The sequence below is a fragment of the Pecten maximus genome, chromosome 12 (assembly GCF_902652985.1).
Source record: "Pecten maximus chromosome 12, xPecMax1.1, whole genome shotgun sequence".
Classification (NCBI taxonomy): domain Eukaryota; kingdom Metazoa; phylum Mollusca; class Bivalvia; order Pectinida; family Pectinidae; genus Pecten; species Pecten maximus.
The window spans coordinates 27,702,368-27,717,757 of record NC_047026.1 but is presented as its reverse complement, the minus strand read 5'-3'; the positions used below and the strand labels follow the sequence as shown (position 1 = coordinate 27,717,757).

Here is a 15,390-nt window from a genome sequence, read left to right as displayed (position 1 = left end):
CAAAGTTATGAATGGATTTGAACCCAATTTGGTCAGAAACAACCTTGGGGGAAGGAGAACAGATTTTGCATAAATGGTGACTCTGACCCCCAAGGGGCCAAAGGGGCGGGGCCTAATAGGGGGAAATAGAGATAATTCCTTTAAATCGCTACTAGTCATAAAGTTTTGAATTGATTTGATCCCAATTTGGTCAGAAACATCCTTGGGGAAGGGAAACAGATTTTGCATAAATGGTGACTTTGACCCCCAAGATGCCAAAGGGGTGGGGCTCAATAGGGGAAATAGATGTAATTCCTTTAAATCACTACTAGTCATAACGTTATGAATGCATGTTGTAAACTTAGAGCAGTTAGGATCCCCACACTATAACCATATATAGCTTTGTTTGATGTTGACAAACAAAACAAATTGAACATGAACATTATTTTGACATTTGGTCAAATCAAACCAGGTGAGCGATACAGGCCCCATGGGCCTCTTGTATTTATACTGAATCGATCAATGTTAACAAATGTCATTGAAAGGTCCTTGTCGTCGACCATACAAAATCAATGTTCACCTGTTTGTCTGTCCAGCATTTCTTATCTCACACTAACTTTGTTCAGTGTTCTGTTTGCATGATCTATCTCCATTCATAAAATACTCGTAACATTTACACATAACTATTGATATTACAAAATTTCCAAAGTTAATTCTTCGTCGATCATGATAAATCAATGATTGCTATTCTAGCTCAACCAGACTTTTGGAGGTATGATCAAAGTATATGTGATGACGGAGATCGTATTATACCATTGCTGTTGTCGACGTGTCTTCTTGATTGGGATGAAATTGATTTACTTATGCCCATCCTTTTTGGGGATAAAACCGGGATAGATGACATTGGATGCAGGTACTGTGAAAACTTAAAATGTCTTTTTTTTGGTCAGCTATCTGTAAGCTTCGCAACTAATAAAATTTGCCTAATTTGCTTGGTTCGTTGTACAGTGTATACGAGTACAATTATTTGATTCATCAATAAATTGGGATACATCACAAAATATATCAGCGATTAAAACAAAATTGATATATCATATATCTACGGTAAACCATTAAAACAGTGGTTTCTTAAGTATACGTTGTCATTAATAAGTTATAGACATATGCTTAAATATGGTGGTATGATTCCAGCTAACGGTTCTGTAAGCGTAAAGGATCCATTGACGATGCTGAATCAATTGTGAATGGTAGTTGTTAAAAACTAATGATGGCATTACGGGTGTATCCATGTCGGTTACTTAACATTTCTTTTGATGTATACTCTTAATAGAAGTTTGCCCTAAATATTTTTTTGTGTTGCAGTTTAAACATCATTTAACATTTATGTATGGTTTTGTTATAATGAAAATAATATTGTTCATTGATTTGTTATTTTAGAATCGGACATCGCATATTCGAATGTGGACAGAACATCGCGATGAACTATGATATCCCAAAATACTTCCAATGTAAGGTAGAGGATATATCGAACGCCCTTAACCTCGGAGGATACTGGTTTGACAACCTGGTTCCAGGGTTAAATGTGACACAGTGTCTCCATCAAGGTATGGGTAGTAATCAAATATTTTAAACCTTCCTGTAGTGATACTTTATCTGTATTCTTATTCTTAGCTATATATTGCTTTTGTTTGTTACAGATTCCGAGATACCATACCACGTCTTCGATATAACTATTTTCTTTCCTGTGGCATGGAATGAGGACATGAAACACCGAATTATAACAACGGTGAGGGTTGCAAACGATATATATATTAGAAAGATTTATAGCTTTCTCTCTCCTGTACTGTCCCGTGTTATTGTTATTTTGAGCATGTAAAGAAAATCTTTGGGTCAGTTGAATCCTCTAATTGTGACCTTTATGATTCTGGATTTTTAGATTTTATTCAATATATTTACCTAAAACATGTTTCATCAGTAGGATTTAATCACTTATTCACTTATCATTGGAATATCATGTGTTCACAGTTCCCATCGATACCTTATTGAACGGTATTTTATGTCAGACGTTGCAATGTTGAAGTCCATATAAAAATACCTGATACGATTCTTTCAGGATTAGTCAAACATCATAATGAAAAGCTGAATTTTAAATTTAATGAGATAATATGGTTTAAAGTGCCACATCAATTTGTTTAAAAAGATCACTTAGGAATTTCCACGTTATATTGTACTTTATTGTGAGCTTTTACATCCGCTTCTTTTTAGGGCGAAGCTTTGATGAGACAGGCAATGATGCAATATTACATTTCGGGGAGTTTCCGGATCATATCTATCAGGTGAGTCCATTACACATGCTTTGTTAGTGCAGCTTACATCATCACTACACTGTATGTTTATTGTTTAGTATGCCATACGAAACCTATGATGACCACCTTTGAACCTATCTTTAGAAACATATTTCAATCTTCTTCCTTCTATCTGTTCGATTGAATCACGGAAATTTAACTAGATTATGAAGTGTTGCATTTTGATCATTATTGATTAGCCCCGCATGAAATAGTAATCCGGCATATTGTATTCATATTGTGCGTTTAGCTCATTCTTTGAGAACAAATGATTAACCTCAGGTCTGGTAATTTCTTCCGTTCATCCGTCAGAAGTTTCGATTCCGGATATGAATCAATCTGATACAGAATCAAGAAGACTAAAATTCTCTTAAATTTCACATAGTGATACACTGTTGTGCCGATGTGCATTACGGGTATACAATTTTCAAAGTATCGGGCCTAAAACAAGTTCATACTTTCTGAAATTAATCTCAGTGGACATCTGAACACGGCCTCCACTTACGGAATATCTTCCAGAACATATGATCCAGTGACTCTGAAAATAATCATGCCGGGAATCTAGAAGTTTTGACGTATTTTGGTGAATTGTTAGAATAAATCATTTCGCGAAATTTAAGTGTTTTTTTTTCAATGCTTCAATATTTACACATTCCTTTAATGTGAACGTTTTTTTTATTTCAAAAAGAAAAAATATTTTAATTTTCTAATTTAAGGAAGTATGGTTTTAAGTCACCGATCGGTGAAACAGGAGGGGCTATAGGTTACCTCCCCGTCCGTCTGTAAGTCTTTCCACTCAGTTTTCCGCACTTTTCTCGGCCATGCTTAAAGGTATATTGGTGAAAGTTGCGTATGAGTGTAGCTACAGAAGAAGCACGAGTTTCAGGATTTAAAAGTAACTGTAACTATTTTAGCGAGGGACGTTAAGGGTCATGTATTGCTTTAGCAATACCCAGCATGTTTGTCGTTTAAAACTTCAGTATATAAACAAAGTAGGATAGGCGAGATATATAATACACTTCTGTATGTTGTAATTATTGTTCTGCCATTAGTCGTCATTGGTCATCGTTAAGAGGTGACCGGTTACACTTTCCTTGAAATTAGATACATTTATATATGAATTTCGTATGTTTTTAAGTCAAGTCCAACAAAAGGGCAAGTTACGTGAACCTTAAGGGAACAGTGATGTTGTCAACTGTTTCGTTTGGATATAAGGCACAAAAACACATTTAAAACACATCTCAAGTTAGCATGCTTGGATGGAAATCTACCGAGACAGCTTCTCATTCTTAGGTCACCTGAGACGAACTCTGAGGTGACCTATTCTAACCGCCTTTTGTCCGTCGTCTTGCGTCATGCGTCGTCCGTCCGTAAACAAATTTACATTTTCGAGTTCTCCAAAACCACAGAACCACATTCAATGAAAATTAACAGGAAGATTCCATTGCCGAACGCCAACCAAAATTGTAAATTATATGACCCCCCCCCCAACCCCCCAGGGGACTGAGGGACATGCCAAAAACGGTTAAGTTAATTGAAATCTCAAGAAACTTCTTCTCAAGACCGAAATAAGGTAGAATCAAATAATCTTTATAGATTGAAGGGTCTTAAGGTTCTTTACAAAAACAGTGAATTTCATTTCCCAGTGGTCCCACGTTAGCCACTAAGGAAGGGGTTGATTTTTTGCTCTAGTTTATTTATGGAAATCACATTTTTAACTATCATTTGTTTTATTTCTATTGGAATTCATTCTAACTTTAACATTATGAGAATTGGATGACAGATTGATGGTCTGCACATGTTGGCACTGACTGACCCATGGGATGATGGACAGGGCCAAAAAGTATCAATTAAATTAACTTAAATATTTCAAAACTTACGTGACTGGTAAGGCACATGGGCCTCTTGTTGTCAATTCAAGAGGCCAAATATCATGATTTTGAGTCATTAAAAAGAAAACTGGGATGAATAAACTCAGTATATCATCATATTGGAATGAAGAGGTATTAAACTTGTAGTACAAAAATGTACTGGAGAGTGATACAGGCCCATCGGGTATTTTGTATATTATGAACACAAATATACTGCATATATTGCTTTGGTACAGTGTTTCCTTACACTCTACCTTTTGGAAAGTAAGTTAAAACAAGCTTAAAGGCAACTAAAGAATCATATATTAAGCCTTCAATGCCCTTCTAAAACAATAACACACAAACGCAGCTTGTCATACGAGTGTCTGGTGCGGATGGGCTTATTTAGACACATATTTGGTAAAGCAAGTACGGGTTTAAAAACAAGAATTCTTAATAACCAAGTGACCCATAGATCTGATATTTGGCTAGCAGAATTCTGGGAGAAAAGGTTACAGCATTTATATAAATCAATAAACCTAGACTATATTCATGTATTTGAATAAAGTCGTAATCAACTTAGCATGCACTGAAATGATGACGATTAACTTCAAAGTTTCATTAGAAGTCAGTTAGCCCTACAGCCCCAAACATTTGATAAACTAATGCTTGGGTAGTCGTTATAAGTCAATGTTACTAGATTATGAAATGAATTTCGAGTTTGTTTTTGTTACCCTCAGTGAATCTTTGTTTGATACAGTGAAATCGGTAGAATGAAACGACAGACATCAGGCAATTTCAGCAGTGGTGGATTTGTTGCGGAATGTGAAATCAAGGTTGCCAGTGCCAGTGCTGTAACTGTTCAGAGTGTGACAAACAACATTACCGGCGCCATATATAATAGGAACAGTTCAAGTGTTTTCTATGGCGCTACAGTCCAAGTAGCAAAAAAGAAGGATGAATCAGGTTTGTATTAAATTTACCACATACCCAGTCGTTTGTCAAAGTTAGTCAGAATATGATAACCTCATCATTCCAATGGATATTTGCTTATTTCAGTTTTTATTTTTTTCAATAGATTTCTTAGAAACATTGCATGGTTTGTAATTATTATTATGTTCCTGTGCTTAAAAGGCATTTTGATTCAATTTTTTTATAATAAATTTAAAAAAAATGCCTTTTGGTTCTATCGGTATTTTGGTCTTGTTGTTTTTAGGTCCTCTCGCTCAGTTTTCTCCAATTTCTGCCAAGATTTGTACAGTTTTCTATGACATGAACTTGTCTTTTTTCAATTCACAATTCATATTTAATTTCTATATTTGCATCTATTTTAATACAACAGTGTCTTTCTCTGCGGCATTATATAGTCGTTTGTTGTTACGCACTACGGTACTCTTGTTAGCTCACCTGCCCGAAGAGCAAGTGAGCTTATGCCGTGGTGCGTTGTGCGTCTGACCGTGCGTCTGACCGTCCGCCAGTAGTCTGTCCGACGTCATTTTTTTCGTTTGAATAACTTCTAAATAATCCAGAGGATAAGAGTCATGATACTGGGCCCAATATAGGCTGTAATGAAGGGTTAGACCAAATTTATTTGTAATAAATGACCTTAACCTGTATTCAAGATGAAAGGTGTCAAATATGCTTGACCTACATTCAATGCCACACAGTTCAAATGTGCCAAAACCTTTTGAAGTATTTTCCCCCTGAATTACCATTATCAGCGACCTGATCACACATGCTTGAAAAAAAAACATTCTACAGAATAACCCTAGCGTCCCTTAAATTTGATGAATTGATATCATTTGTCACTTAAATAGAATATTTAATGCTCCAAAAAAAGATTATCTTCATTACCAAGTACTGCTTCAACATATGAGCGATTCAGGACAATCGGGCGACTTGGTTTTTATCTTAATTTCTCATTATCATTATCTGGTGGTTCATACGAAGCTGCTATTATCCGTTGTCTTGTCGCTCATCAGGAGATAAGGATTCCTTGATATCCTTATCTTATGAGAAGTACCAGAAGGATGTTTCAAACATTTGCGGCAAGGTGGTTTGTTGTGGCTCACAACGAAGTTATGTGATAATGTTGAAGTTGGTATCCCAGTGGTTTAATTATTTAGATAATTTATTTACTCCCATTTAATTACATCCTGAATTTGTGCTTCACCTAACAACCAACGCACAATATGCTTTGTACAATATGCAGTTGCGATGGAATTTAAGAGGACATAAGCAATGAGTTCTACTGATTCCCTTGTTATATGTCCGTTTGATATATGAGCTAGTGCACAAATTATATGCGATGAGTATAATCGACTTACAATGTAATGCTTATTTCCTTTCAGATATGCCTGCTCCTGAATTGGATTGTTCCGATATCGACTCGATCATGTTTCATTTAAACCAAAGTTGTCAATCAGTGCAATATTTGAACACAAATGACTCAACAACTTACTGCAAGTAAGTTAAATTGTGGTTACCGTCTATGTGAAGGATGTAAAGTGGGAGATTAAATTGCAGATGTGCAATATGATGTGCAAAAGTTTGCTTGATAAAGGCGATATTAAGTTTGGTTTCGATATATATTTCATAAGTTAATATTATTATCCGCGTGATGTCGCTCAAAGGCTAAAAAAACAAACAAACAAAAAACGAAACAGTTTTACCTTTACATTAAATTATAGGCTGTCGTGAGTAGTTATAAGCCCCCTGTGGGTGAAATTAGGGGAACTATAGGTTCCCTCCCCGCCCGTCTGTCTGTCTGTCCGGCCGGCTGTCAGTCCGTCCGTCTCAACTATACTTTTAAGATATGTTTGTGTTGTGAAACCTGGTATGTAACTTCAATATGAGTAGCTAGATGAATAACAGGGTTATTAGGTTAAGGTTAAGGTCACTAACTATTTTGATCGGGGGCCGGTAGGGACATGTATTTGCTTTAATTTTAATTATCTGGACAGTTTCTGTGAGAGTGATTCATTGGAGCATGGTGCCGTCGTATATTGTGACAGCAGCACAGTGAGCTTTAGAGTACTGACAATCATTGATACCCTAGGTTGACAGAAATCTTGACTAAATGTACAGATTGAAATTATATATGTTACGAAGCACCATTTGTAACTTCTAGGACTGTTTTAATTTTGTTAAAGTGTTCGCTTGAACTAATTAACTGAAACCTTGAAGAATACCGTACATATTTGATTCATTCAGACACCTCCATGCCAGTTTGCTGTGCGCCAGAGTAGTATTTAACAACAGACCTTACATGGCTGGGAAATGTAATGACAGTGTAATGGTTATGGCAATCCAGTCCAATGAGGAAAAGTTTAGAAAAGTCTTTGGTGGAAAGAATATATCTTCTTGTAACGTTTGTAAGTATGTCAACACTAGAGAAATCATGACTGGTTTAGCATGAATTTCATGAATAATTCCATGGCTTGTCCTGTAGAAGTCAGAAGATTTATTAATTCCTTATACATATTTAGTTTAAGAATGATTTGATCGGGGACAAAGAAAGGATGACCGTAATCAATTACTTTCTAGATGATTTAACCGTGCGAGATGCCCTTGATTTTCAATTGATTGTGTTTGATATGAAATGTATGAACTATATTAAATAATTTCGCATTGAATATTCAAATATGTATCCTGAGTTTTTTTTTTATTATATCAGTAAATCATGTAATATGTTTGATATCAAGAGTGTTCGTTTTGATGTTTTCTTTTCGATGTTTTTCTGTCAAAATCACCTGATCTAATATCAAGGTGGTGATTCTAAATTAGTCCGCTTGTTAAAAGATTTAAAATGATTTAACGTTCATTAATTCATTTTGTATTTTCCAGTGTATGAAGGCAATGTTCAATATAGACATCTGAATGGCAGTCACATTAAAAATATTACGAAGACACTTGGGAGCTTACCATGTGAGAATAATAGCATAGAGTACATCGCCAAGTATAACTGTAATATTCGGCCGGAGCATATGTCTGATATAGAAAGGCATTTGATGATGAATGACACATGTGGGTAAGTAGTAAAAAATTAGCATGATAGAAATAAACAAAAGAAAACTTAGTTTTTTAAACAGCATGGATTTATGAAACATTTGATTAATATACGATTTATATGTAATGCTTTATACCATATATGAACTGAAAATAGCCTATATGTAGCATTTTTGCGTCCAATTAGTTTGTCAAAATCTGTACTGTTATCTGTGAGGCTGGAAATTTTACATCCGATATTAATTGGCACATTTGAAATTAGAATATGGACGAAACAGCGTTTATGTTTCACTATCATCCTACCATCAGTTTCGGGACTGTTCAGATCATACTTAATTCATAGTGTCTTTTTTAGAGATGATCTTCCGTCTGTCTGCCCTTAAATAATTTAGTCCTTATTTGCATATTTTCAATTTTAAAATTGTGTTTGCAATAATTTCTCTTGGTCAGAAAAAGACGTCAATGATTGTTCTAGAATTCCAAGTTTAGGTTTCCCTCGGTTCATACAGTTGACAATCATTATGTTTGAGACAGATCAATAGAAATAATAAAGTATATACCACTGATGATTCTGAATTGTTAAGCTTCAATGTTAAAGGGTTGTGGCTTGGAAGAAGAACTGTGTGGATGATACAATGAAGGATTGGGCTAATACAACCTGCCACAATGTCAAGGATGTGTTGAAAAGAAACTCGATGAACATATTTGGAAAGAACGTCACTTTGGAAAACTGTAAGTAAATGAAAGTGATAAAGATGAAGTTTGATTTTCATGATGTATCAACTAAAGAGGGGGATCAACTCTACTTTGTTTGTAAAACTGTTAATAATTGATGTGTAATACCGTATTTAGTAGAATTCTAACTGAAACCATTTTCATAGCGACACATGCAATAGCGGAGACTAGAAGTAAGAACGGGTAGATTTTCAACAAAAGACCTTAAATTATTGTTTTAGGGAAGTCAACCGGGGATACAAATACAAGAAAGACAATTTCAGCTTCATAGTTCATTACGAAAAATTACGTACCGGCCAAAAGGAAACAAAGTAGTCCTGTTAAAATGAATTAGTAGTATTTTACATAACTAAAATGAAATATTTGACTTGATTATTGTGAAAGTAATCAGCAATATTTACCTACCTCGGCTTTTCAAAACCCTCTACTTCCGTGGTCCGTCATTCGTCCCTTGTCCGTCTGTATGTAGATACTCCCTATTATCGATATTCCTTGAGCAGTACTGGAAGGATTTTTCTCAATCTTCATTAATATATTCTGTGTGGTTCCTACCTGAAGCCATTTCATTTTGACAGATGGCCATCTTGAATTTCGACAATTGAAGTTTGTTGAAGCCATTTCTTGAGAAGCACTGGGATTATTTTTTTGTATCGCGTGTGATGGAGTTGCATAGCGAAACGTTATTTTCCGCAGCAGTTGCTACGGCGACGGAGTCTGCAGCGGCGTCATCATTTCTGTTAAACTTAAAATTTCTCTGTTAATGCATAATCTATTATAATGGTACCTACAATATGATTGTATGTATATGTAACCATCCCAACGCACATTTCAGATTAGGATTTTATCAAACTTTTAATGTTTCCCTTATTTGAATAAATGAGTCATGTTAAAGTTTTCCGTTAGGATCCACATTGACCTAAAATTCATACGCAATCATAATGGCCTCTGGAATATTATTTTTCACAAAATGTGGCAAGTATTTAGCTGACGAAAGGTCGAGGTCGACGGGGCAGAGGTCAAAGTCACTGTCAAATATGAACGTAAATTTTGTATCTTTACTGATAAACATTTTGTTATGAAATTATGTAGCAAAGTAGGTCGGAATTAAGCAAGAAGTCAACTTTCAAAAGATCAAGGTCACTGGGTCTAATGAAATGGATTTTTCAAAGGACAAGGAGAAAGTGGTTATCTAATTATGACCATGATTCTTATCTAAAGAATTATTTTGGATTGAAATGAAACGAATCAATTCTCACACAAGAATTGAAACTGGTATTATAATTCCGCAGCAAATATGGAATTTGAATATGATACAGAAAACAAAATGGCTGAAAGCCGAAGTTTAATATGATGATTTCGTATTCACACAAAGTTCCTCATATATCTCTTTGATTTCATACGTAGGTCCCCCTTGTCTCAAACTTCATATGTGTGTTTCCTTCGGTCCCTAGTTGTGCCCATTGATTTTGAGTCTAATTTGCAGAAAGCAAACGTCTGACAGTTTAGCTTTGCAAAACAAACAAAAAATCTTTTTATATAGACTGCGAGGTATGATTTTATTTGATGACTTTTTGTTTGTCATTGATTGTATAACAACTTGTTGAAATGATATTTATATCTCGAATCCAAGTCATTTTATTGCAAAATGTTCACACGTGATTCCCATCTTGAATAAAAATAACTTGTATTTCTAGGTACGAATAATGTATGTAGCAGCTATGGACAATTATCAGTTGCCAATCAGAACTGGACTAACTGCATGCATCTGCTAGTAACAGCTCTGATGGAAGAGGGTATGATAAATACTGGAGTAAACAGGAATGTCACTCACCTAGCATTATGCAAGTAAGTAGGCAGACATTGTACATTTTTATTTATATTTTGTTTTCTTTGTGTGTGTGTGTTTTATGATCACTGTTGAAAATCAAATTATTCATTTCAGGTTATACAACGTGAGCTTACAATGTGTAGTGAATTCCACAAGAAACAAAGGATATAACTGTAGTAGTGCTTATATGAATAAATGGGCTATACCTGTCATCTCACAATATGTCAAGAGTATGAACACGTCATTAACCAGGATTGATTCATCTGTCGCCTTTGATGCAGACACATGTCCAGGTAAAATTAGCGACTGAGGGATTTGCGGGGTTTTCCTATTTCTTTAATTGATAACTTTAAATCATAAAGAGGTATTTTGACTGATAATGCATTAACTTATATTTTGAATAAAATTGAATCTGTGATGTCAGTTGTAGCAATATTTACTTTTTGGCAACATGTATATTTTCGATATAGTTCATTGTTGATATGTTAACGATTTTTCTTGATTTTAAATTCATTTTGTTTTTCAGCCGACAGCAGTGGTGGGCAGATTTGTGCCTTGCCAGCATATTTCCATGCCTCCAATGCATACGGGTCCCTGCTCTACACTCATATGATGGGAACGTTGAGCTTGCTCCATAATATCGATATAAGGAGCTTTGATGGGTCTGACTCTACAGACAGCAGCCTGTTCACTAATGAAACCAGTGGCCTACGTATGAATGGATCAAGCACTAACGAAAATGTCACTTCTCACATGCCTTATTCCCAGGATCCTCGGAATGCATCATCGATACCAGCCAATCGGCAGATCCTTGTGTGCAGGTATTTAATTGAAAACCCATAGGTTATACTTTTATTAACATATCTCGGATGGATTAGAAGTACATTGGCGCGGTGCTAAACACCATACTAAATCTTACCAATGTTGACCTCGATCAGAAATGTCTATGTCTACATCAGACAATGGCTGTTGATTATATAAATAGGCTATTTTCCACATGTTGAAGAGTAAATGATAATATGGACAAAGTGTGCATATTTTTCTTTATATTCATAAATCTGAAAATTAAAATAATGGTTTCCACACTAGTGGTTTAAGATACATGATTATAATCAAACATGATAGTATGGATTAATTGATTTCTAATCATTTCAGTGTGTATGAGATGGAACTTGGGCGTATTTTGGCATATTTGGACAAAGAGAAGAACAAGTGCAGTGTGACTAATATGCTACCCTCCGTGAAGGCTGCTGTGGCACTGTTGTTTAAACATGTTCGGCCAAATATTAACCCCACTGCAATACTGGATAATTGTAATGGGACAGGTAAATACTGACATAATCAATTGATATCTTGATTAAACAGATATTTTATTCATTTACTAGATAAGTTCTAACGAATTGTGCAATTTGATAATATGTGTGTATCACAACAGACTTCATAAAGTTCATTTGGGATGAAATGAACCTGGTGCTCTCAAATTATATTGAAATCGGTCAATTATTTTCACCCATTCCAAACAGCCCAAAAAAATGGACAACCATCAATCACCCCGCCTAGTTTGTATCTAGCACATTTCAAATCCATGGAAGTAATTAGTCAATTTATAGACCTCGTTTAGGATATTCTGTTTTTTCCATTGTAAGTCCGTTCTCAACTTGTAAAATGGTCATGGTCATGGCGTTAATTTTTTGTTCTTCTATCCACCTGATCTTAAGGCGCTAATTGCATTTTGATCTGGTGGAAATTGATGTCCATTCAACCACGTTGATGATCAGTTGTACCCCAGTACACATTATGATGCTTCCACTGACAAAATAATGATGACTCTGTGAACAGGTGGCATTATTACGTTGCCCCTGTTATTGGTAACATCGCAGTGATAAGAACTTTTCGATGTCACGTTAACAACGTGATTTCCATATTGAATGACTTTAAATGTGACGCTCAGTGCCCAACATCCTGTACGATCCTAACGGCTGTATCACTGCTTACTTCATCAAGCCGTGGCATGACATGGGTAACTTGCCACAGACACCCAATCGGCAATTACATCCATGTACTGAATATCGTTGTGACTCAAGAAAAAAAAACCATTTTGCCCAAACTAATGTCAACATTTTTCAGATATATCTAACAAGCCGTGCTTTAAATTCTGTAAAATGTCTTTTTTGTGGCATTTTGCTTTATTGCCTTGTATACATCTTTCAATTGCACAGCAGCAAAATAATAACTGTGCAATTCAGGTAACTATTAAAGAACATGCTTGTCTTGTTTTGTACTAATAGTGAAGAAATCGAATGAATCCATTTGCAACCCAAGAAAATTGATGCTGAAGCGTGCAGCAAGCTGTCTGTGGTATTGGAGCGACTCCTGCATGTGAGTTGAATGTTAAGAAGTTATCAGATACTAAGTAATTGCCTCAAATCATTTCTGTCATAGAAAAGTGAGAATCCTGAATTATCGTCACACTGTTTAACAATTGTTTTAACACATTGATTGATATGGGGTTTTGATGGGTTTTTTCTTTTCTTTAAAACAAAACATCTATTTATATATATCGGACCCAAACTGACCATTTATGTCCATTGGCTTCTTGTTTATGTGTGCAATAACTAACCTATCATCTGCTGTCTTTGTAGGTCATTCCAAGTTTTCAAGCACTGCGTTTTAAGTAACAACACATTTTTCACTGAAGATAATTGTACTTACGACCAGATAGTACAAGCATGGAAGGACGGAGATCACTTGAAAAATGTTATATATCCACATTTGAATACTTCCAAGTGTGAGGATAGTGGAGATAAAGGTAATAAGATACACTATGGCTGTCTTTGACTATGAACGTAATCATTTTGAAAGTACTACTACTTGTGGGTAATTACAATAGACACGTTTCTGGTGTAGATTATTGTATTTTGCGAGAATTTCTATTGATGCTTATTCAACTTTTGTCTGTACTATTGATTCGGCCGTACTAATTCATCAATGCGCTTACCGAGTTTGATACAAAGTAAAGAATTTTACAAAAGACAAGATATTAACACATTCGAAAACAAATTGAGATTTCGATACAGTAAAGCGAAAATGAAATAGCTACATCCTGATTGGGCTCCTTTGTGATGCAAAGAAGGGTCATACATGTTATTCATAAGAGGCGACCAATAATCTCGAAAAATGTCGATAGAATTGTCATAATCTAAATGCAGAGTTGCGAAAGATCCTTTAGGTTAAATACTAGTTATTCATAAAAAGTCCCATTTCAATCAAAATCAATTTAAAGATTTGATATTGTTAAACAATATCATGATTAAAGAATGAGTGAACTGGTGGTTTTTAGTCCAGAAATAATATCTTCGTAATTTGTAGTTCTCAGCAGCACAGTGTATCATAAGGATTGAAATTTTAATATTTAAATTATCAAATTAAAACTTCTCTAATACAGGTGTGATGACGAAAATATATTTTTAAGTTCCAATTTCTTTAAACAAAACAGCAATTGTCATGATACATAACGGATATAAATTATCGAATTAAAATATCGAAGAAGCGCTTAGGATATTTATATCGGAAGGCTTGTTATTTTCTTTATATCTCAAAGATGGTTTCACGTCGTCATGCTATTCACAGATGACTCCTTCAATATGCTACATCTGTATTATTATTAGCAATTTACTGCTTTTGTTTGTTTCAGATCCTTCTGAGATACCATATAAAGTCTTCGATATAACTATTTTCTTTCCTGGCGGATGGAATGCAGACATGGAATACCGAATTAAAATAACAGTGAGGGTTGCATACACATTACTATTTTGAATATGTTAAGTAGATTTTGGGTCAAGTGAATCCGCTTACTGTGACTTCCATGATTCATTTGTGAAAGATGTGATCCAAGATATTTACCGGAACCATGTTTCATCAATTGGATTTTTATAACTAGAAAGGCATAGTACATGTATGTGTTAAAAGTTCAATGTCGAATCGACACATTATTGAATACTATATTACAACAGATGTTTCAATTGGGAAGTCGATATAAAATTCCTAATACAATAGTTACATGATTTGTCCACTCTCATTGTAAAAGTTTGACTTGCAAAATTTAGATGAAAATAATCTGTTTTAAATTACCACACAGCTTTTTAAGAAAATGTCACCTGAGGGATTTTCACCTGAAAATGTCATAAAAGATCAATTGTTAATACAATGTTTTGTTTCGTGCTATTTTTCTCTGAAAATGTAAAATGATTTCAACCGGAATGCACATATCTAGTCCATACTGTTTCATATTTGAATTCAGGATATTTTATTGCTTGCTTTTCTTTACATTTATTTTTTTAGGGCGAGGCTTTGATGAGACGGGCGTTAACGGGTTACATTCTGGGTAGCTTTTATGTCGGATCTATCAGGTGAGTCATTTACATATGCTTTCGACAGGGCAATTTAATGGAATGTGAAACACTCGTCAAATACTGTCTCTCTAGAAAAATGAATTCCAATTGAACGTCAGACCTACTTTTAGATGTAATCAGGAGGCAGTGATGGTCTCTGTCACGAGGAGAACGTGTCGCCGACAAACGATAAAGCAATGTGATAAAATATGAAGGGTAGATTACTCCCCTTTATGTGAGGCAAAACAAAAACA

General features: G+C 35.0%; 1 protein-coding gene across 1 annotated transcript in view; it reads left to right on the top strand.

Moving 5' to 3' along the window:
• The window catches only part of LOC117338962, an 86,295-nt gene that overhangs the window by 12,304 nt on the left and 58,601 nt on the right, over positions 1–15,390 (top strand). Inside the window, exons 14-30 of the mRNA XM_033900327.1 lie at positions 733–892; positions 1,417–1,583; positions 1,677–1,765; positions 2,245–2,315; positions 4,935–5,140; positions 6,526–6,640; positions 7,388–7,548; positions 8,021–8,204; positions 8,781–8,914; positions 10,612–10,762; positions 10,860–11,038; positions 11,272–11,566; positions 11,901–12,070; positions 13,034–13,124; positions 13,388–13,554; positions 14,440–14,531; positions 15,087–15,154. Of these exons, the coding sequence (XP_033756218.1) occupies positions 733–892; positions 1,417–1,583; positions 1,677–1,765; positions 2,245–2,315; positions 4,935–5,140; positions 6,526–6,640; positions 7,388–7,548; positions 8,021–8,204; positions 8,781–8,914; positions 10,612–10,762; positions 10,860–11,038; positions 11,272–11,566; positions 11,901–12,070; positions 13,034–13,124; positions 13,388–13,554; positions 14,440–14,531; positions 15,087–15,154 (2,500 nt within the window). The remainder of the gene's footprint in view (positions 1–732; positions 893–1,416; positions 1,584–1,676; positions 1,766–2,244; positions 2,316–4,934; positions 5,141–6,525; positions 6,641–7,387; positions 7,549–8,020; positions 8,205–8,780; positions 8,915–10,611; positions 10,763–10,859; positions 11,039–11,271; positions 11,567–11,900; positions 12,071–13,033; positions 13,125–13,387; positions 13,555–14,439; positions 14,532–15,086; positions 15,155–15,390) is intronic.